General features: G+C 43.5%; 1 protein-coding gene across 5 annotated transcripts in view; it reads left to right on the forward strand.

Moving 5' to 3' along the window:
- CAMTA2 (calmodulin binding transcription activator 2) overlaps nt 1–24,703 on the forward strand; it is a 2,181,461-nt gene that overhangs the window by 1,377,716 nt on the left and 779,042 nt on the right. For all 5 annotated transcript variants that reach the window (XM_044077091.1, XM_044077090.1, XM_044077092.1 and 2 more), the window contains one exon: nt 20,810–20,944. In XM_044077091.1, the coding sequence (XP_043933026.1) occupies nt 20,810–20,944 (135 nt within the window). The remainder of the gene's footprint in view (nt 1–20,809; nt 20,945–24,703) is intronic.

The following is a 24,703-nucleotide window of genomic DNA, read 5'->3' on the forward strand; positions in this document are numbered from 1 at the left end:
GCTTCACATGGATATGGAGCCTATTCCTGAGAATGTGAATTTTCTGAGAAACATATCTGTCCTCTCCCACATGTCCTATTTATATTGCAAGCAAAATTTACGTCTTTTAATGTAGTACTTCTGATGATGTTTGTTTTGCGGATGTGCAAAAGGTTTATCAAAACAGGTTCCAGGGTTTCCTTGTTTGTCAGATCAAGGTCACCTCTCAGAAGTCTGTATGATACTGAGTAAAGAGACAGGGCTTTGAGGTGGTCAATATAGGACATTCTGTTTACTCCCTGTATTCTTTTTGTTGAGAACCTTTGTAGATGTTCCAGTAACTGCATTTGTCTGGTCAGTTACATGCCGTAGGATATACTCTATGATGGGCCTGATAAGGGCTGAGTACAGTGGTATGATGACCTCTCTGGACCTAGATGCCATGCCCTTGCTTATAAGTAGAGCAACGTAGAAGGATTTTCTTACTGTCTTGGACACATGTTGGTTGTAGGCTAAGTTACTATCTGCATGAGTTCCTATATCCCTAACTAGACAATCAACTTTTATGGGTTTTTTATTGATGACGTATTACCCAGGATGGCAGACTTCCCAGAAGGTGCTATAATACATTTCTTAGTATTGAGTTTTAAGTTATGGCTTTGTCAGCAAATGTTTGTCTGTATTAGACCTTCCTGAAGGGTGTTCTCATCTGGTGAAATTCAGTGACTGCTCCCAGTCTGTAATCATCTTTGAACTTGGTTAGCCAGAGGGCTTTGACATCTGAGAAGTAGATGCCAAAGAGGAGTGGGCCTGGCACAGAGCCTTGGAGGACTCCACTGGTTACTGGCTTCATCGATTATAACCTCCTGGGTCCTGTCAGTGAGCCAGCTAGCTGTCCAGTGTGCTATAAAGGAGTTTATACCTAGTTCTGTAACTTTGTTGAGAATGTCTGAATGGAATATTGTATCAAATGCCTTAGCCAGACCTATGTAGACAGTATGCACCATTTTCCCTTCATCCATTGCCTTAGTGACCTTTTCAAAGAAGTCCTCCAGATTCAGTAAGCATGACCTTCCCTTGACAAAATGGGACCCAGTGTTTGGAGGTCTCCCATGCCCTTTTTGATAATGTCCATGGCTTTGCAAATAATAAGACTAGTCAGAGTGATGGGTCTGTAGTTTCTAGGATCTGTTGAAGGTCCTTCCTTATGAAGGGGATGACCATTGCAGTCATCCATTCACGTTGCACAAAGACTATTATAAGACTGTAGTTAAATAATGTCTCCAGGGGTCCTGATAAGTCATATTTTAGACTCTTCAGGAGGCATCCTGGGATGTTATCGGCCATGTTCTTGGCTTTAGTAAGTGTAGCCAGTGCATACTTCCTTATTATAGTTGAAGGGAGTTATGTTTGAGGGTGTTATTTGAAGCAATGGTTGGGGGTAAAGTTGGAAGTGAATTTGTTCACAAAGAGGTTTACTTTATTGCCAGACTCAGTGAATGTGAGACTATAACCACCCTGTTCAGCACATTGCTGTGTGCTGCCTTTGAGATTTCTGACATAGATATAGACTTTAGAATGCCAAGTAAATGCATTTCATTTTGTAAAATATCAGCCTTAAGCAAACTGGCAGTATAGTTGCTCTACCTGCTATGAAATTATTTACTTTACAAAAAATGGTTTAATTTTATTAAATAAAGATTATTTATATTTAATGTTAGCAGATTTTGCTATGCTAGTGAAATTACAGTTCTTCTAAAGAAATAAATAATATTCCCATCAAGGGTAGCTTTTCTATTTTTTCTTGCAATGTCTGATATCATTTAAGCTTTTTAATTTTAGCTTAAGGAGTAGCAATAAACTTAACTCTATGAATAGATATTGAAAAGTTTTATCACAAAGTGTAAGTAAAATGCTTAGAAAATATTCTTAAGCAGTATTGATGCCATCATTTTGGCTGTCTCATTGAAGGCCTCCTCCTAGTTGCCCTTGCCTCATTGATGGAGAATGAATGGGCCAACTGACGGAGAAGGAGCTGATGACCAGCAGGCAGTGGTGGCAGTGTTGCAAAAGGAGGCGGAAGTGTAGTGCATGTTATCTCATTGTTGTGTCATCAGTGCTCTAGTAATTTTTATCATTAAATGTAAGTTAGAGTTGTCATAGTTGGAACAAGAAACAAAATGCTGAATGCAGCTCTTATGTCCTTGATTCTTGACAACTTTATGGCATATAGTGATAAAGCTCAGGCCGCCACTTTGAGTGTGGTTCACAGTGGCATGAGTTGTGGACTAACTGTCTGGGTGGATAGGAGTGAGCAGCTGGTACTGACTCAGCTGTGGTTTTATGGTTAGAGATGTCAGAAAGGTGCTACATCTGATGGAGGTAAGCAAACAGCACCAGAGTGCAACACCTTGCCAAACAGTGTGTTTGTGTTGTAGCTAGATTGGTACATGTGTGGAAACACACAGGTAACACTAGGTTGAAATTGTTGGCCCCATTTTGGCTCCCTGCATGTTAATCCACCAGTGATGCCAGGGACATCCAAAGAAAATCCCTCAACACTGTACCAAAAATAGCACTGCTCAGGGAGCTAACCCACATTCCTTGCAGGGAGAGGGATTTTACCTGGTTTCATCCCAGGCCTCCCCACATTAGGCCACCATTGAAGGGGCCAAATATGGAAATAAAAGTTTTGAGATGTCCTTTACAAATCAGTAGATTTTATGTTTCTATGGTTCAGGTTCAAATATATGTGAGAGATGCAACCATATAGCCAAACTGGAGGCTGAGCTCTCTCATCTCAAAACTGGTGTAACCAGTCAGGAGGAGAAGGTAACCTCACACAACACAATTCCAGTATCTCATAGTCCCACCACAACAGCGAACCAAACACATAAAAACACAAAAACATACTCGGAGGCTCTAAATAAAAATCTACCTAAGCAACAGAGACCTCCAAAGCAGACATCCAAGCAAACGCTACCCCAAAACAAAACACGTACAACACATAGCACACAAAGTCAGTGTGCCAAGCAGTCACAACCCTTAAGGCTGAATAACACACCTGATACTCTTGTAATAGGTGACTGTATTGTCAGACACACTGACGTTCCGCTCACCAGGCTGAATAAAGAGAAGGTCACAGTGAGCTGCCTGTCGGGCGCTAGGATCCGCCACATAACGCAAGCACTCAGGTCACTCCAAAGCAAATACAAATATGACTCAGTCATTGTACATGCTGGCGTGAATGACCTGAGATGTACCTCCCTCGACTACATGAAAAGAGACATAGAGGAGCTCTCTGATCATGAAGCCCAGGCCGGTATGACCCTGACCTTCAGCAGCATCTTACCCTCACCTAGAATGATGCCACAGTATAAAGACAAAATGATCGATTTTAACAATTGGCTAAAATTTTGGTGTCATTTAAAGGGGATCCAGTGTCTGTCGGCCTGGGATGACATGCTCAACAAGCCACGTTGCTTCGCTAGGGACGGCTTGCACCTGTCACCCCTGGGCTTTCGGATATTGGCAAAGGCTCTTGCCACCCCCATAGTGCCTTTTTTAGGCAAGGCTCAAAAGTCAAACCCACCTCCATAGACAGCACAAGGAACAAGAAACTAAGGGTAATGCTGCTAAATGCCAGAAGTCTTAACCTCAAGATGCATGCACTCGAAGCTCTCCTCAGTATGGAGAACATCGATATCTGTGCAGTGACAGAAACCTGGTTCAAGGCCCCAGAGAGCACCCCAGCACTACCAGATTACACCTCACATCATGCTTTTCGGCCCCAAAACCCGGACCGAACCACAAAAGGAGGGGGAGTTTCCATATTTATCAAGGATATCCACACCTCCAGGTTAGTGGCATTGCACGAAGTATCGGAGACCATCCATCTGCAACTGACAGTGGGCAAGACTGCTTTTCAGTTTATAGCATCCTACAGACCACCCTCTCAAAGTCAGGAATCCCACTCGGCTTTCCTGAAAACATTGGAGAACATGAAGATCTCTCCGAACACCATTATATTGGGCGACTTCAACTACCCAAACATAGACTGGGAGCATTACTCAAGCCCCATTTTATAAACTCAAATGCTATGGAACAACTAGTCACCACTCCCACAAGAGGGGAAAACATACTAGACCTGATCATTACCAACATGGGGACTCTATGCTCCATACCAGAAGTATATCCCTCATTGGTAAGATCAGACCATAAATTAATCTCACTGGATATAAACATCCCGACCCCAACCCCAGCCCAGAAAACCACAGTGAAAAACTTCTCAAAAGCGAACTTCACACTTCTCAAAACCGAAGTGGAATCCTTCAAGGCCCCAGGGCCAGTGGAAACTATGGCCCAAACTGCAGAATCCTATATAAACGCATTCTACGGACATCTCCAGGAATGCATGGATCATGCTATCCCTAACAAAATCAAGACCCAATCATCCAAAGGCAGGCGTCCAGTCTGGTGGACCCCAGCCATAAATAAACTGTACAACAGAAGGAGGAAGCTACTACATGATATAGCAAAATCCCTAAAAGGGAAGGCACCTCTGATCAGTACTAGCAAAAAATTACGATCCCTCATAAAATCCTCCAAGGCCAGCTTCGAGAGAAAAATTGCACAGGACACTAAAGACAATCATAAGGCTTTTTTCAGTTATGTTAGGAACCTGGGACGCAACTCCCAGACTTGTTCTGAGTTGATTCTAAGTGACAAAAAATACACTGAACCCACAGACATCGCCAATATCTTAGCAGACAGGTTCAGTGCAAACTTCTCCAACCCCTCCCCCCTAAAAGAGCAAGTATCTATCCCAGCAGAGTGCAGCCTCCCAAACATCTCTGATGCTCAGGTGAAGGCCGCCCTCTCCAAAGCAAAAAACACTGCTTCCATGGGACCAGATGGTGTCCCGGGTTGCGTCCTACATGAACTCCAAGAAGAACTAATCCCTCAAGTAAAACTGCTGTACAATCTCAGCCTAACTACAGGATATGTGCCCAAAGAATGGCATTCAGCAACAGTGGTCTCACTCCACAAAGGTGGCGCCTCTGCGGACCCTGGAAACTATCGCCCCATAAGCCTGACTAGCCTAGTCTGCAAGGCTATGGAGAGGATCATCATGGAACTCATAAACAAAGACATTGGGGGCCTACAGACACTAGATCCTACCCAATTTGGCTTCGTCAAGGGCAGATCCTGCCTTTTGAACCTGGCCGACTTCTTCGAAACAGTCACCAAGGCCCTAGATGAAGGGAAGATAGACCACACAGCCTATCTGGACCTCGCAAAGGCATTTGACACAATACCCCACTCGGGCATCATAGATAAGCTATCCAGCCTAAATATAAACCCCTATGTCACAAGATGGGTTGCAAACTGGCTCAAAGACAGAACCCACAGAGTCAGAGTTGCTGGAGCCATGTCAGACTCGAAACCGGTCACAAGTGGTGTCCCACAAGGTTCTGTCCTGGGACCTCTCTTGTTCGGTATTTACTTTTCTGAGGTACAGGCCAACGTGGGAGGACTATGGCTCACCAAGTTCGCAGATGACTGCAAACTGGGTGCCATAATCGACTCTCCAGCTGACACAAACATCCTTCAAAAAGGTCTCGCAGAGACGGATAACTGGTGCCATAGCCATGGTCTAAAGCTAAATGCCAAAAAGTGTATGGTCATACCCTTTGGCAAAAACAATGTGCCCACAAATTACCACATAGGTGGTAACCCATTAAGTACAGAGAAAGTAATTAGGGATCTGGGGACCCAAGTTGATAGCAATCTCTCCTTTGACAACCACATTGCCAAAGTGGTTAGAAAGACCTTCTACATAGCCCACCTCATCATGAAAGGATTCACATCTAGATCAAGAGAGGTAATCGTGCCCCTTTATTCATCCCTCATCAGGCCCATCATAGAATACAGTGCCCCCTTTGGGATGTACCTTGCCTGACACCTGCAGCAATTAGAAAGACCCCAAAAGTACCTCACCAGTAGGATCAAGGGACTCAAACAGATGCCATATGCTGCTCGGTTAAAAAAACTCCAGCTCTACTCAGTTGCATACCGCCTACTTCGAGGCGATCTATGCCTGACATATAAAGCTATGTCCAACCCAGAATTAATGGACATGCTCCACCTCAGTAAATCTAAATCCCGTAGAGCCACGCGCTCGAGGGACCTGAACCTCAGCACAGAAATAAATAGAATATGCTGGAGGGACAGATTCATAACCCAGAGGCTCCCTTCGCTCTGGAATAGAATTCCAATTCATGTTAGGCAGAGCACCTCACTGACTCTCTTCAAGAAGAATCTTGATGAGTGGATGGAGGATCGTAGGTTTGTCCCGGGGATTACTTCCGTGTCACTATTAGACAGAGGCACAGTAAACTAAACTTTAAAAAGGGCACAGTATACTCAAATCAAGGGGTGGCGTAAGCCAAACACAATCGGGTTAGGCTTATAAATGCCCCAGGGCAGATAGCCTAGTATGAACCTATGGACCTGTGAGTCTGCAAGTGCAATATCGTTGTAAAATTCACTGTTCAGAATGCAGAATACACTTTAATTAGCTAGCTGCATAATTTAAAACATTTTTTATTTAAAAAGTAATGTGTGCTATAACATTTATGATTGTGACTTTGCTGATGGTAACCATATTACCTTTCTTGACTTTCTGGCTTTATTCTCAAGGTGAATCATTTAAAACTGGTATTCTGCGGTGGTGGTGCTGCGGTAGCATTGTCGCCTCACAGTTAGACTTTGCCCGTTCGATTCTCAGTTAGAGCGCCTTCTGTGTGGTGACATGTGTGAATGGGCGTTCCTTCGTTGAAGGTTGTGCTTTACGCCTGGCAAGCCAGCACATCAAAATCTACTGCCAATCATTAGCGGACTGGAGTTCCGCTGTGGCGACCCCTAACCGGGAAAAGCCGAAAGAAACAAACAATTCATTGTAAGGATCATTGCTGCAATTTCTTTAGTGCATTTGTAATATATAAATCTTAACAAAATGCATTTCTAGCCAGACTTCAGGAGCAGTCAAATGTCCTCAGACTACATGCCCACCCCCCCCCCCCCCCATGTGGGAGATGTCAGCTGGAAGTTCTGTTACAAAGGAAGAGTATTTGATGATATCTTCAGATCTATTTATTTATTTATTCATTCATTCATATTGAAACAATCATCTATCTTATTTGAGTCCATTGGTCAGTTCCGGTCAGACCTTTAAGAGCAATAAGTTGCCTGTTTTGGCACATGCATATTCTGGTTGTCAAATTGCTGTGCTAATTTTGCTGTTCTATCTGATGTTGTCCTTTTCATTCTTCCTCACTGATGGGTTATGGATCCAACTCAGTCGCACTTTCCAGACTTTAGATCCTAGACTCGAGCTCCTCCCTCTTCCCATAATGCACTATGCAATCAGCGTAGTAAGACAGAAGATTCATAGGTTCATAGGTAGGTACTAGGCTATTTGCCCGAAGGCATTTATAAGCCTAGCCGGAATGTGTTGGCTTTCACCGCCCCCATAGATTAGTTCTTTGTGCCTCTGTCCAGCAGAGCCATCGAAGTCATCCCTGGGGTAAACTTTCTGTTTCCCATCCACTCGTCAAGGTTTCTCTTGAAGAGGGTTAGTGAGGAGCTCTGCCTAATGTAGATTGGAATCTTGTTCCAGAGCATGGGAAGTCTCTGGGACAGGAATCTATCCCTCCAGCACGTCCTATTTATTGTTGTGGTGAAGTTTAGATCCCTGGAGCGTGTGGCTCGAGGGGATATGGTTTTCTTTAGGTGGAGCATGTCCATCAATTCTGGGTTGGACATGGCCTTGTGCCTTGTATGTCAGGCAGAGATCACCTCTGAGTAGGCGGTATGCAACCAAGTACAGCTGGAGTTTCTTCAGTCGAGCTGCATAGGGCATCTGCTTGAGGCCAGTGATCCCTTTGGTGAGGTACTTCTGTGGTCTTTCCAGTTGTTGCAGGTGTCTTGTAAGGCACATCCCAAATGGGGCATTGTACTATATGATGGGTCTGATGAGTGTTGCATAGAGGAGCCCAATTACCTCTATCGATCTGGATGCAAACCCTTTTGTGATTTGGTGGGCCACATAGAAAGATTTTCTAACCACTTTGACAATGTGATTATCAAAGGAGAGGTTACTATCTACTTGCATCCCCAGATCCCTTATTACGTCTTCTGTATTTAGGGAGCTACCGCCTATGTGGTAGTTTGTGGGTACTTTGTTTTTTCCAAAGGGGATTACTATGCACTTTTTGGCATTTAGCTTGGGCCATGGTTTTGACACAAGGTATCTGTCTTAGTGAGACCCTTTTGGATGATGTCTGTGTCAGCTGGACAGTCAATTATAGCTCCTAGTTTGCAGTCGTCTGCGAACTTGGTCAGCCGTAGCCCTCCTGTGCTTGCCTGTACCTCTGAGAAATATATGCCGAACAGGAGGGGTCCTAGGACTGAGCCCTGGGGAACGCCACTTGTAACCGGTTTAGAGTCAAACCTAGCTCCCGCAACTCTTACCATATGTGTTCTGTCCGTGAGCCAGTTGGCAACCCATCTCATGATGTAGGGGTTTATGTTCAGGCTGGTGAGCTTGTCTATAATACCTGAGTGGGGAATGGTGTCGAAGGCCTTTGCGAGGTCTAGGTAGGCTGTGTGGACCACCTTTCCCTCATCTATAGCTTTGGTAAGTGTCTCAAAGAAGTCCACCAGGTTTAGAAGGCATGATCTGCCCTTAACAAAGATGAACTGGGTATGGTCCACTGTTTGGAGGTTCCCAATGTCTCTGTTAATGAGATCTATGATGATGCGCAACATAGCTTTGCAGACCAAGCTAGTCAGGCTTATAGGGCAATAGCTCCCGGGGTCCATTGTGGCTCCACCTTTGTGGAGCGGAATAACTGTTGCTGTGCGCCACTCTGTGGGCACGTAGCCTGTGGAGAGGCTGGGTTTAAACAGTATGCTTAGGTGAAGGGTTAGTTAATCTTTGAGCTCGTGTAGGACACAGCCTGGGTCACCATCCGGTCCCATTGATGCTGTGTTTTTGGCTTTGGAGAGGGCTGTTTTAACCTGAATGTCTGTGATTTCAGAGGCACTACATTCTTCTGGTATAGTTATGGGCCCTTTTGGGGGTGAGGGGGGGGTGAAGTTTGCACTGAACCTGTCTGCCAGGATGTTGGCTATATCGGTCGGTTCAGTGTATTTTGTGCCATTCTGCACTAACTCCGAGCAGATGTGAGAATTGCCACTTAGATTCTTGACAGCTAAAGAATGCCTTGTGGTTATCTTTGGAGTCTATGGCAATTTTTCTTTCGAAGCTAGCCTTGGATGATTTTATGAGGGAACGTAGTTTCTTGCTGATACTAATCAGGGATGTCTTCCCTTCTTGGGATTTTACTCTTTTCTGTACTAGTTTCCTCCTTCTATTGTATAGCTTGTTTATGGCAGGGGTCCACCAGACTGGTTTTCTTTTCTTAGAGGAGTGAGTCTTGGTTTTGTTTGGGGTAGCACGATCCATGCATTCTTGTAGGTGCCCGTAGAGTGCATTAGTAAAGGATTTTGCAGCTTGGACAGAGTTATCCTTTAGCATGGGGGCTTTGAAACTTCCCACCTCAGTCTTAAGTAATGTGAAGTTTGCTTTTGAAAAGTTTTTCACGGTGGTTTCTTTGACCGGGGGTGGTGGCTGAATGTGGATATCCATAGTGATTAGTTTATGGTCAGATCTAACCAGCGAGGGGTTGACCTCTGGTGTGGAACACTGGTTGCCCATGTTGGTGATGACCAGGTCCAATATGTTGTCACCTCTGGTGGGGATGTTGACCAGTTGATCCAGGGCATTTGAGTTTATAAATTCTAGGAAACGTTGGGCAAGGGAGTTTGTACTTGAGTAGTTCTTCCAGTTAATGTTTGGGTAATTGAAATCACCCAATATCAGGGTGTTTGGTAGGACCTTTATGTTTCCCACTGTTTCCAGAAATGCGGAGTAGGGGTCCTGAGACATGGTGGGTGATCTGTAGCAAGCTATAATTTGAATAGCAGTTTTGCCCATTGTTAGTTGCATGTGGATGATCTCTGAAACATCGTGCTGTGCCATTAACCTGGAGGTGTGGGTATCCTTGATGAATATGGATACTCCCCGCCTTTTGTATTTCAGTCCGGGTTTTGTGGCTGAAATGTATGGTATGAGTTGTAGCCTGGTAGTGCTGGGGTGCTGTCTGGAGCCTTAAACCAGGTTTCTGTTACTGCACATATATCGATTTTCTCCATACCGAGGAGTGCCTCGAGTGCGTGCGTTTTGAGGTTTCAACTTCTGGCATTGAGTAGCATTACCCTCAGTTTTTTGTTACTTGTGCTATTTACGGTGGTGAGTTTGTCTTTTGAGCCTTGCCTAAAAAAGGCACTATGGGGGTGGCAAGAGCCTTGGCCAGTATTCAAAAGCCTAAGGGTGACAGGTGCAAGCCGTCTCTAGCGAAGCAGTGTGGCTTGTCGAGCATGTCATCCCAGGCTGACAGACACTGGATCCCCTTTGAATGACACCAGAAGCTTAGCCAATTGTTGAAATTGATGATTTTTTCTCTATACCGTGGTATCATTCTTGGTGAGGGCAGGATGCTACTCAGGGTCAGGGTCATACCGGCCTGGGCTACGTGATCAGAGAGCTCCTCCATGTCTCTTTTCATGTAGTCCAGGGAGGTACGGCTCAGGTCATTCACACCAACATGGACAATGGCAGAGCCATAGTTGTACTTGTTCTGGAGTGACCTGAGTGCTTGTGTTATGTGGCAGATCCTGGCACCCGACAGGCAGCTAACAGTAACCTTCTCCTTGTTCAGCCTAGTGATTGGGACGTTAGTGTGTTTGACTATAGAGTCGCCTATTACTAGTGTGTTGGGTATGTTATTTTGCATTAAGGTCTTTGATTGCGTGGCACACTGGTTTTGTGAAGTATGTGTTTCATGGTTTGTGTTGGGGGGGTGGAGGTTGCTTGGCTGTCTGCTTTGGTGGTCTCTATTGCTTTTGCAGATTTTTATTTAGAGCCTCCGAGTATGTTTTCGTGTATTTATGTGTGTTTTTTGCTGGTGCTGGTTTCATAGGTTTTTGTGAGACTGGTGGTGTGATGCAGGTAATTCCCTTCTCCTCTTGACTGCCTGGTCCAGTCTTGGGTTGAGAGAGCTTAGCCTCCAGTTCGGCTGTATAATTGCATCTCTCGTATGTATTAGTGTTTGGTGGAAGGAGGAGAGGGTTGTCTGTGTACATGAGGCAATTGTAACATTGCCTCAAAATGCCAAGATTCACCAGTTGGACTAGAGAGTACACCTGAAACTGCCCTTTGGACATGCCTGGATAGGTACAGTGAACTGTTTTACTGATTGGCTGGTAAGATTGAATAGAGAGCGTTGTCCTTCTCTACAGTATAGGGTGGTCTAGTGCTAAGGTTTATTAGTGCTTGCTATGAGTTTTGAGCAAGTGCTGGGATGAGAAGTGAACAGACCTCTCAAACAAGTGGGGACGAATTTCAACTGAATCAGGGACAAGTCAAGGCAAACTCAGGGACAATCAGGGACACTTTTAAAATATTAGTGCTATTAACTTGAAACATTGAATAAATCAGAGCATGTGAATTAATACGCATTTTCTGAAGTAAAAGACGTTTATAACTCTTAATTATTGTCGTTATTCATTAAGTGTAATTCACCACCTTTCTTCCAAAAGTCACTGGTTTTAGGAGGGATTAAGAGGGACAGAGTAAAAATTTGAGTCAAAATCAGGGACAGTTGAGAGGTATGGAAGTGAATGGTTTGAGTGCTTAAGTAGAAAGTTTGTCTAGTTCCAAGGGAAAAATTGAAGAGTAGACTTTGTGGACTTGAGCTGTAAGGAGTTTATTATTTATTCTTTATGTATCTTTTCTTCTTTTGTCTAGTATTGTTATTTGTCTATGGTTCCGCCTGCCTCGTTAGCCCGTGTGACTAGGTATGTTTCAATCTTGTTGTTTGAATTTTTTTCCCCCCTCGGGTTTGTTCCCTTGGCTTTTTCTCATGTCATCAGGAATTTTGTTGATGTTTCTTCTGACTGTTAACTTACTTTTGACAGTCTTCAGTCCCAGGACTAGTGTTTCTTAGCTACAAATCCTTTTTCGTACCTGTTTCTTTCTTCTGTTTGTTTTTTCCACTGTCCTTCTCTCAAAATTGTAGTTTTCTGGTAAATAACTAGGAATGAGGTTAGAAAACTAGGGCAAGTCTCATGCTAGTGCAGAACCTGTTATTCTATCTACTTTCTAAGTTATGAGAGCAGTATTTAAAAATTCAAAAAGGTATGGATTAGTGTTTCTTCCTTGGGTGTCATGACAGTTCAGTCTTAACTTTGCTGCCGCTGACCAAGAGTTCTTCCTTCCCGCTCTGACTGGGAGTATGGCTTGTTTTGTCTCTGCTATGACTTCCCAGTTTGGGTGTTGCTGTTTGTTGTCGGTTTGTCTTCCTACAGCTCTGGAATGGCAATCTAAGGGAACTAGCATCAGGATTGTTATCCATAACCTTCCTGTCTGACAGAAATGGATGAAGCACGGGCAAAAGAGTTCTTGCCCATTGTTAATGACCTGCTTTGTAGGCAGATGTGTCTTGCGGGGCAGCTGCTGATCTCCAGTCTGTCTGTTATTCCTTTAGACCTTTAGCTATGCAGTCTCTCCCAAACCGTTGCCATTGTTCCTTCAGGTTTTCAGACTGGAATGATCTACATAATAAAGTCCAGAAATACTGACATCCCTTTAATTTTCAGGCTTCCTATCCTTCAGAAAAAAGCTTGCTAACATTAATCTTGTTATTTAGCAATGTGTCCTAATTTTGGATCCCCCCCCACTTGTTGGGTTTTATCCGGATTTCTTGCACATTTGAAAGATATGACACCAAGCCTTTTGTTCCGGCAACTTTCTAAGGCTGTAGGAGTAATGTTGAAATTGTCTGTTGCCTCTTAGCTTGTCCAGTTTGTATTTCTTGTGCTGGGAGGTCATGAGTTGTTGTTAGGGATGTCTTCAGTTTGTGACTTTGAGCGGGCTTTATCTCGGGTGAGGGACAGGGATAGTGTTGGACTGTGTGCAAATCTCCTGTCCATCGCAGTTATTCCTTCTTCCCCCTGCCTATATTTTTTAGAACTTTATCTTCTGTGATTTGTGCATTCTGACAAGTCACTGTGATGATCAGAGAAGTGAATTTACTGAATGATGTCTTAAACCGACTTCCGTGACTTGTGTGCTGAGCCTTCGCCTTGTGAGTCCACTGGGAGCAATTGAGATGACTCCATTGTGTTTTTACACACCTAACATTGGTTCCTTTAGGGGCTTACACCCCCTTCAAAAAAACAAAACAAAACAATCAAAACAAAATGAAAATAATTTAATGTGGAACCACCTTACAGGACTTCAGATCCTAGCTGTTAGATCCGGAGATCCCAGAACCTCCTCTAGATCTAAAGTCATCACCAGATCTGACAGGCTGGGTCTTTTCAATTTTTAAGCTTCATCAGATCCCAGGTACTCGGATCCGATCTATGTGAAGCTGAACTTTTAAGCTAAGACCAAGTCTTTCAGCACACACCTGGGACCCTAGGTATTCAGATCCAATCTACATCAAGCAATGTCATCGAACTACCTTGGATCCAAGCTACTGTGCCAGAGTGGTCTCTAACAACAAATCTCTTCAGATCTCGTCTTCCCCTTGGGATCCAATCTGTTTAACTAAGCCTTTCTTTCTCGGATCCTAAGCCTAGGACCTAACAGACAAGTGTCAGGCACTTTTCTGATTCGAACCCCCTTCGGATCCAAACTGTTGAGCCAGTGCATTTCCTAACAAAACTTCTTCAGATCTTAAGCCTAGGATCCAACAGGTAAGTGTCAGGCATTTCTTGAATTTGAACCCCCTTCGGATTTGACCTGTTGAGTCAGTCAGTTTCTAACAAAAACTTTCTCAGATCCTAAGCACAGGATCCTACAGACAAGTGCCAGGAACCTCTCGAATCCATACCTCCATTGTATTCTAACTGTTGAGCCAGTGCATCGTCCTTGGATCCAAAGCTCCCCTTTGAGCTGACAGCTTGATTGTATGTTGTTTTGCTTCTGGCATGGAGGTCTGGACAGTTCCTCCCTGTCATGGCTTGTACAGGAGCTTAACCAATATGGCTCCCTGGACCAGAATACCTTCTTTTTTTCTTTTCACCATAGACATGTTTTCTGTTTTCCCCCTTCAGCTAGGATTCTGGAACTAACCCTGCCCTCCTTCCTTGTAGGCTTTGGTTTACTGGCCCATTCCATTAGAACAACACTTAATACCAAATACAGTACTGGGCTACAACATACCCTTTGGGCTCATCTCTATCTACTCCCTGTCCTATTTGACAAACTAGGTCTGTTGGAAGGTATGACAGTACGTTGGTTCTCGAGTCAGACCCACTTGGGCTCCTCACCTTTTTTGCAATATGGTGACTCTGGGGAGGAGCCTGCCAAATCTACTTGTCTTTGTTAGGTTGCAGGCATTACTAAGAGACTAGGTGTCAGAGCTTGGGTCCCCTAAAGCAGAAGTGCCTCACAGGACCAGGGCTTCAGAGAACCTTTTCTGACAGATCCTATCAGTGTTCCTGAAGCACCATCCGACTGTCTCCTATGGAGACAGTTGGGGGGAGTTTTTATTGGTGCTCCTGAGCACCTGGACCAGCTTAATAATCAATAGCTGGCTGCCAAGCATAATAAACAGAGGTTATTGCAGTTTCCCTTTTTGTTTTGGATCTAAACAGTCTATATGTGGAGAAGTCAAAGTCCCAGATGGTTATGGCCTGGTCCATCCTGTCACCTCTGTGCTAGGATGATTGTATGCACCCTATACCCTTTCAGGACACGTACTACTACATAAAATTAAGCAGGCACTCAAAAGAAATCTGCATTTCTGGCTGGGAGTCAGTCTCTACCAATTCAGAGCACTATTATTCAGACTCTGCACTCCCCAAGATGTCATTCCATATGCATGGCTGCTCACCTGAGGCTCAAAGGATGTTGGGTGTTGCTGTATCTCAATGTCTGCCTAATTACTGCTCCAATCAGGTATCAACGGTTACAAGCCGGAGATTACCTGTTTCAAATCTACCGATTCTTGGGCATGACAATGGATCTGGCAAAATCGAACCTATCCCCCTGTACAGAAATTGGAATTCATAAGCTCTCACTTGCATACCACAAAGCAGATAGCATCTTTTATTCTTCCCTGCATCACATCATTTAGAAACCTAGAGTGGGACTCGCTGTCACTTCATCCCCCTCCAGCAAAATAAATTTTGCAGGCTTGTAGTTCTATTCATTTCGGGCTCTATCTGTTCATATAAAACCAGTTTACTAAAATCATCTTCGCTGGTGGATCTGGTTGGACAACTTGTTGCTAGGCTGGCTGTTTTCTTCAAACACACACAGTGACCACAGATGTCTCCCCTCCCAGCACAACCACAATGCCCACAGACACCTCCCATCTGGAGTGGGGGAGGGGCATTTAAAGTAGAAGATGGTCCAACACACATGGTCTTCCCTGGAGACCAGGTCACATAGGTTCATAGGTGTTTACAAGGCAAATGACCACAAGAGCCTTTTTAAGCCTAGCCATGCATCCCAAATCTCTGACAAGTTCTGATACCTTTGATAAGTGTAAGCATGGACCTGGGAGATGAACCATTTATAGGTTACCAGTTTGCATCAGAGACATAGGTGCCAAACCAGGGATGAATTTCTGGTTTCCCATCCAGTTGTCCAAGTTGCACTTGAATTGGATTAGGAAGGAACTGTGTTTCACATGGATGGGGAGCCTGTTCCATAGACAAAGTAGTCTCTGGGATACATACCCATCTCTCCAGCAGTCCTGTTTATATCACAGGCAAGGTTTAAGTGTTTTGAATGGGGAATTCGGATGGTGTTTGTTTTGTGGATATGCAGGAGGTCCATCAGAGTGGGATCTGACAATGCCCTGTATGCCAGGCGTACATCTCCCCTCAAAAGCCTGTAGGAGACAGAATACAGTGATAGATCTTTGAGGCATTCTGCATAGGACATATTACTTACACCTTGTATTCTTTTAATGAGGAACCTCTATGGACGTTCCAGTTGTTGGATATGCCTGGTTAGGTACATACCAAAGGGGGCATTGTACTCAATGACAGGTCTGATGAATGCCGAATAAAGTGGAACCATGTCTTCCTTGGACTTAGATGCCATACCATTGTTTATAAGTTGTGCAACATAGAATGATTTCCTCATTACTGTAGACACATGATGATCAAAGGCTAGATTACTTTCTATGTGTGTCCCTAAGTCCCTGACTACTGGGTTAACTCAAAACAGTGTGTTGTCAATATGATAGTTACCAGGGATGGATGACTTCCCAAAGGATACTGTTATGTATTTCTTGGCATTTAGTTTTAGTCCATGACTCCAACACCAGTTGTTTGTCTGTCAGCCCCTCCTGGAGAACATTTGTGTCAGTGTGAGATTCAATGACAGCTCCTAATTTGCAATCATCTGCAAATTTAGTCAGCCAGAGACCACTGACATTGACCTTGACTTCTGAGAAGTAAATGCCAAAAAGGAGCGGTCCAATGACTGATCCCTGAGGGACTCCACTTGTGACTGGCCTCTTTGTAGAGGTGGACTCCCCAGTTCTAACTTCCTGGGTCCTATCTGCGAGCCAGTTGGCTATCCATCTGGTGACATACGGGTTTGTACCCAACCTCTTGAGTTTGTCAACAATGCCTGAGTGGGCTATTGTGTCAAATGCCTTGGCCAGGTCAAGGTAGGCAGTATGAACGATTTTGCCCTCATCCATTGCTTTGATGACCTTCTCAAAGAAGTCCACCAGGTTGAGTAGGCATGATCTGCCCTTGACAAAACCATGCTGGGTTGGGTCCAATGTGTGGAGGTTTACTATATCTCTTTCGATCATCTCCATGATAAACCTTTCCATGGCTTTACATATAAGACTAGTGAGACTTATGGGCCTGTAGTTTCCAGGGTCTGTAGGCGGCCCAACTTTGTGCAGAGGGATGAGTGTTGGCTTTTTCCATTCATGAGGCACAAAGTCTGTTTGGAGGCTACAGTTAAATAGTAATTCCAGAGGCCCTGATAGATCATGTTTCCTGCTATTTAGAAGGCATCCTGGGATTTTGTCTGGACTCATTGATGCAGTGTTGCTGGTCTTAGAGAGAGCATTAAGGACCTGATTCTAGTGATAGTAGGGGGAGTTATATTTGGTGATATTTCCTGAGGGAAGGTTGAGGAGGAGAGAGGAGCAAAGTTGGAGCTGAATTTGTCAGCTACGAGGTTTGCTATATCTTCTGGCTCAGTATAGGTGGCTCCATTAACAATGAGCTCTATACACAATTGTGTATTGCCTTTGAGGCTGTGGACATAGCTAAAGAATGCTTTGTGGTTTTCCTTGACCTTGAAGGCCAAACTTACCTCAAATCTGGCTTTGGTAGACTTTATTTTTCCTCTGAGTTGTTTGTTTAGTTTAATGAGAATGCTTTTATCCTGCTGGGTACTGCACCTCCTAATTTTTGCCATGATTTTCTTCCCCCTGTTATACATCTAATTGATTTTGTGATTCCACCAGGGTGGCTTGTTTTTTGAGTTAGTTCTGTACTTCCTCCGGATGGGTACAGCTGCCTCTATGCAGCTGTTAGCATGCTGGTACAGGATTTCTGTGAACAGTTATGCATAGGCAGAAGTGTTCTCAGGGTTTATATGGGCTTAAAATTTTGCCAGGTACTCACTTAATAGCAAGAGGTTAGCCTTAGAATAGTTCCTGAATATTCCCGGTTTAGCTGGGGGTCCAGGTTTTATTTTTACTTCAAAGGAGACCATTTTGTGGTCTGACTTTACCAGGGAAAGCATTCAAGTAGGAGATGAGGAGCATTCTCCCATATTAGTGAGGACCAGATCCATGTTAATGTCCTAGAAATGATAGCTGTCCTACTTACATTGCAAGCCTTTCAGAATGTTCTCCTTGTGGGGACTATTGCAGGGCACATCTACTATATGTCAGTACTTTAGTATACTGACAAACAAGGAGGTACCACTTTCTAATAGATTTCACATATTAGGGAAATTCAACACTCTGCCAGAGAGACTCAGTAGGACTAGTCTAATTCCTCATGGGTGTGCCTTTAGTCAGTCAGTTTTGAACCTGGTTTTAAGCCATTGGGGCCAACCTTGTCATGACCTTACTTTTCCCCTTAACAACAAATGCACAAGATACTTCTCTCTAGTCACCCCTCTGTGGGAATCTTCGAGGGATACTTGGTACCATGATTGGCCCCATGGTCTCCTTTATGCTTATTCCGCTCTACTTGGATCTCAGAGTCTCTGCAAAAGCCAGCAAGTGAAAGAGCTCCACCATCCTGACTCTCCCATTTTGGCCTCGGCTAGTGGGGTTCCTCTCTCATCTGAGATATTCTTCATGGATTCTGGAGCCTAATTGGGATCTGTTATCTCATATTTGGAGATCCAGCATCTCGATCTCCATGCCCTCAAACTGTCCGTATGGTTTCTCTTTTTCCAATGATAGTAATAGGGTTCAGAATTGCTTCCCTTGCTCGTGACTTTAGCCGAATGTTCAGGACCTGTACTATAGCATTGCTTATCCAGACATAATAAATAAATAAATAAATAAATTACCATATGGGCATCCACTTCGAACACTGGACTTCTCTCAGCTATTTCTCCTTTCCCTTTCTTGTTAACTATTTTCAGGAGAAGATGAGTTTTTTTCTTTATAATTAAATTGAACCAATCCTGCCTGTATACTTAACGTAGTCATGGAATCAAATATTAACCAGTCTGTTCAATTACCGGTTTTCTTTCCACATCATTCCTATAAAGGTGAATACATGTTACACCTGTTTGATGTATATAGACAGTGCATTTCTACATTAAAAAAAAATCTGATCAAATACTTGTATCTTTTCATCCAGTCGCTTAGGTCAAGCAGTGTCCAAAGTCACACTAGCTAAATGGATTACAGATTTTATTTCTATTGTTTACTCTTTAAATGGTTTACAATTGCCCCGTCCTCCAAAAGCCCACCCTGTCAGATCCAGGGCCATTTCTTCTGTCATCTCTTCGAGAATGTTTTTTCCTTAGTGAAGAATAGAAATCAGTGCAGTCGTTAATCAGTATTTGTCATCCTTTCGAAATTGCCAATTATGTTTATCTTTTCATGGGAACAACAGCACAGAAGATCTGCCAAGTTGTTCATTTCCTTTAACTTCTAACAGCATGTGTTAAGCAGTCCCATATACTATCCTGGCTAAATAGATTACTGATCGTATCTCACTGATTTATTCTCAAAGTGGCTTAGAATTGCCCCGTCACCTCAGAGCCATTCTGCTACATCTGTGACTCCCTCTTCAGCCTTTTACCACAGTTTCTTTTGCTGATATCTCTAATACAATCATAACCTTGTGATGTATTGTAATCTGGGCATTGTCTCCAGAATCAGACCATCCTTTGATTCATCATTGCTCTGGCATATCCTTCCTTGAGGGCCTACCACAAATTACTTACGTAGCTGGGGCTCTATCCATCAGTGAGGAAGAATGAAAAGGACATCAGATTTAGGAGTTATGTATTTACCATAACTTAGTATCTGTGTTATCTATTTTCATTCTTCCTCACCTTCCCTCCCAACCATCCCCTGGCCTCGTATTCTAGTAGGATGTTAAGACATTATATGGATTCCATATTTGAGTGGTAATTCCTCTATTTCTGTCCTGTGTTTATAATTCTATGGACGTAGTCAGCAAACTCGGTCCCAGGAGTTAGAGGCAAAATAGTGCATTATGGGAAGAGGGAGGAGCTGGAGTCTAGGATCAAAGTGTGGAAAATGTGGCTGAGTTGGATATGAGGACCGGATCCATAACCCATCAGTGAGGAAGAATTAAAATGGACAACACAGATATCAAGTTATGGTAAGTACATAACTCCTTATTAGCTGTAGTTTACTGGGGGATTTTTTCAGTGGCTGATGAAGCACTGGAGGACAAATCATTATCAAATGTTCCTACAGGAACCCCACCACCACCACCACACTTACACACACTATTTAGGATGGTGGTACAGGCACAAGTTGGTTGCTTCATGCTTACTAAAGGAAGATGGCATAGGTTAGTTTCCCTTTACAGCTGAGTTTCTGGCTGACATACTTGAGGTGGGAAATAACGCTGCACCTAGTGTGTGGCTGTGGACTACTCTAGAAGCCTTACTGCAGAACTGACATCTGCCTGCAGCTAAGTTTCATATGTATACACTAGAACAGTCAACTTATTATTTGAACATCTGTGAGTATGGGTAGGTATGCATTGTCAAAAGATGATAATGTTAATAATGTGGTGATGATGAACAATCTAGTCATAATATTTTCTATTAGAAAGTTCAGTTACACAAATGGCAAATGAAATGATGGCACCTGGAAACAAATGGTGTATCACTCACTTTGGACCCCAACTACTTTATAGTCATTTAGATGAAGTAATGAAGTTTAAAGCCAATAAACCCAATGTAGTATTGTCACCAAAGCCAAGATGTAGGCTTTTGTAGTAATTGAAAGCACAAGTCAAATGATATGGGATGGTAACATCTTCTTTTAAAAAAAAAAGTGGTTTAGGTTATGCAACTGTCAGCTAAGTTCTTTGAAAACAAAGCATTTACTACATGTGGGATTATATTTTGTGGGACAAGGCAGTTCTGTGGGTCATTAATTAGACTTTGTTATTGATATAGTGTTTATCTGATTTCTAGCACATGAGGCCGGACTGGTGACCCTGCAGGTTGCATATGATAATCAACTCATTTCAAACTCTGTGTTGTTTGAATACAGAGCTCGCAACTCCATGGCACTGCCCAGCACTCAGTTAGATTGGCTGTCTCTGGATGGTAAGTACCCACTAAAGTGAATGAAAATTTTTTGTGTATTACTACGTTGTGTTCACTGGTGGTAATGAATCTCAAGATCTTTTCAAGGCAACATGTTTTATTTTTGAAACCTTTGTCATGCTTGTTGCAGAAAATGTGCATGAGTAGCATGCTCCCTGCACTGTCACTATTTGGCCTTTACCTAGTGATTTTTTTTAGCAGCCTTCTCTTTATAGGACTCTCAAGTACGCACACACGCACACACAAACACACAAACACACACACACACACACACACACACACACACACACACACACACACACACACACACACACACAAACACACACAAGCGTGTGCGCATACACTTTCGTACATGCACATGTGCATCTTCCAGACTCCACAGCTGGAGATCAAATTCCCATTTAAGAATAGGAAATGAGAGCTGTATGCTAGATGGTAATTTTTTTAGTGTAGCTCAAGTCACTTTTCCTTTATTTTTTGGTGAAGAAAGTGCATACTGGGATATATACATGCTTCCATTATCAGATCCTTCAGTCCCTACAGGCTCTTACTTAAACCTTTCTGTCCAGTTTCCACCAAGGATGTTCAGGCTGCTAGTGACTTCCAAGATAGCTGCACACTGAGTAACAACTTAATTTCAGCTCTACCAGTGTGAAAACAGAAACTCCGAAAAGAGAGAGACAGTAAGCTTGTCTTTTTTGGGGTAAATTTCAGTTACTGGCTATTCAGTGGACTGCATAGATGAACCCCAAGAAGAAATTTAGTGAACTTGAAAGAAAATCATTCTTAAAAGGTGAGTAGAAAACACTGGCTAGGAAGCATCCTGAAGTTCAAGCTCCAGCTTTGAAACAAGACATGACTTCCAGTAATCTATAATTAAGTCACGTGCTCAGAACTGATTAATATATGAAAAAAAAAACACTAAAGGAGTATATCTACTCAAATAACAAAAGGCTGGGAAAAATGGAAGGGTCTTCAAACAGATGTTCATATGACGAGATAAAACTGCAAAAATCAGAGGTCAAAATGAAGAAAATGCTGGCTGAGTATAAGACTGCTCAAGAAGAGATTTTCAGAAATTTGAGTCAAAGGACAGAGCTTATAAGGAAAACCTGATATTTTCTGCTATACCAGAAAAATTAGAAGGAACAGAAAACACAAATAAGCAATTGCGCTGATATTCCATAGCAGTAGTTGTTAATTGAAAGGACACATTGTGTGTATTCTCCAAACCTGGCCATGAGAAAGCAGCCAAGACCTCTAATAGTAAGGATACAATCCTACCAGCAGAAAGAGTTGATTCTGACAAAACTGGCAGAAGAAGAAAGTACTAAAAGTTGGAGACAAGTGGTGTGTGCAAAATGATTACTCACTATACAACAGGTAGGAGTAAATTTATTTCAGCGATCAGGGAATGTGGAAAATCAGTTAGAGATTCAAGTTGTTATATCCAGCTATCTTCAGAATATGTTTCCCTGGAAGGTCAAAGTCATTTTTGATGCAGAACATGGTAAATAGGAAATACAAAAGTTTGTCTAACAAAAAGTAAGCAATCAAACAGAAGGGGATTCTGATGCTTATTTTTCTGATAATAAAGCTCAGAGAGAGACTATGCCAGTGAAACCTTTTCCAGTGTTCCAAAGGAAAATGCTTGAGAGACAGAAAAAAAGCACAGGAATGACTAGAACTAGGAGTATGTTGGAAATGAACCAGAGATTGCAATTGGGAGATGAAGCTCAACAAGAAGAAAACCAGCAGGTTTAATGTGGGATTACAAAGCATCAATCACATTTGTGAAGTACAGCAGAGCAAGAAAAACCTGGAAATATTGGCCTTTTTTTACTTTTTTTGACTTTGTTAAGCTTGTAGGAGACTCTTATCGGCTCCACTCACCATTCCTACAGGAGGCGCTGAGGAGAAACTGCAGGCCATCATTAGCTTGTCTGAACCAGAGGGGGATAGGGTGATGAAGGAAGTTCCTCAGAGCTCAGATCCACATTGGGGGGGTCTATATTAGAGCACCGAACATTTGAAATGTCGGGTGTTCTAATATCGACCCGTTTTCAGCGAACACTGAAAATATCGAAGTAACAGGAAACCGAATTCTTTCCTAGGGAAAGAATTTGGTTGTCCATTTCTGTTGCTTCGGTATTTTCAGCGCTCTGGTGGAAAGTTACGGGTTGGGTTCAGGTAAGTGTGTGATTGTGTGGACGTGTGGGTTAGGGCGGGTTAGGTGGGTTAGGGTGCAGGTGAGGTGACTGTGCGATAGTGACGGACCGTAGGGTTAGGGTTTGGGTTAAGGTAAGTGGATAGTTAGTGGTGTATGTATAGTTTAGTGTATGAGTTTAGGTGTATGTGTGTGGATTGCTGTTTGTTTGGTGTGCTTGTGTTGTGTGTATGTGTTTTGGAACTGTTCCGAATGTTCGATGTTTTTTTTTTCAATTGCTAGGGTTCGATATTAGAACACTCGACATTTTGAATGTTCCGTGTTCTAATATTGACCCCTTTGGGGTAATTCCAGCTCCATCCTGCATCGGACCTGTGAGCCTGCTCACCATTGAACCTCATTTGATCTCTCCCTCTCTGATTCAACCTGTGGCTTCAGAGCCTTTGGATCTGAAGTCCTTGAGAGTGTCCGTGTCACATCCCGAATACAGGTCATTCTTCTTCTCCAACCATGTTCTGAGTCACCTGGTTCTGACCCTTTTGGAGCAGGACAGCTCTTTGAGCTGAAGTGTCAGCTCTGAGGGAATGGGGTCCACACTGAAGTTGTCAGAACTGTCCTTGTCGCTAGGAGCCTCAGCATTGGACAGGGTGGGTCTGACTCTCTCCTCAGGACAAGGGTCTGGGAGGATTCAGAGCATGTCAGCACAGGGGACTTCAGCTCTAGTGTGGCAGGTTGCTGTTTCTCCTGGACCTTCTGCTTTTGAAGTAGTAGAGAGGGCCTTCTCACTGCCTATAGAGAGAACATGTTGCCCCCTTTGGATCCTGTCTGTAGCCCACAGTTGGAGTTGAGCTCTGAGTCTGTCAGGTCCATTCCACCAGGACAGCCAACCCAATCAACCCTCCAGTCAGTCCTCCCTCGGGATTCCCCTGTTATTTCCAATACCTCACCAGGCCATCCCACTGATGAGGCCCCAGGAAGAGAACATGCAAAAGGAGGCACATAGATTCTGCTCAGAAATCTCTCACCAAGGACACTGACTTCGATGAAGGGAAGGGGGTCCCCCAGATCTCCACCTGATGACATCTTTGAAGAAATTCTGGAACATCTCAAGCAAACAGGTAGATGGTTCTCTGAATGCCTTCCCAGGAGGAGTCTGTGTTCCTGCAGGCTTTCGGCTCTGACCATCTACGTCTTGGATGACCGTACTAGCCAATGAGCTGATAGATCTTGTCTCATGCTGTGCATGGAAGGAACCGGATACTGTGGAGCCTATCCCCAGGTGACCCATTCTCATCCCTCGCTAGTTGCCTGTCAGTGTCGAAGTGTCAAAGAGAAGTTTCCATCAGTGGGGCCAACCATGCTGCGACCTTTTCACTTCTCCCCTCAGCAACAAGTGCAGCAAGTTCTTTGCCCTGGTTCCTCCCTTGGAGTCACCGGGTGATATTCTAGTTCATGATTGGCCGTCTGTTCTCCTTTAATCTTGCCCTCTGTTACGTCTAATCCTCAAATTCCTACAGAAAGCATACTGGTTGAAGAGCATAGTTATTCTCATTGCACCTTTCTGGCCTTGTCAAATTTGATTCCCCTTCCTT

Source organism: Protopterus annectens, chromosome 7.part0 (genome assembly GCF_019279795.1).
Source record: "Protopterus annectens isolate FY-2018-M chromosome 7.part0, PAN1.0, whole genome shotgun sequence".
NCBI lineage: Eukaryota > Metazoa > Chordata > Ceratodontiformes > Protopteridae > Protopterus > Protopterus annectens.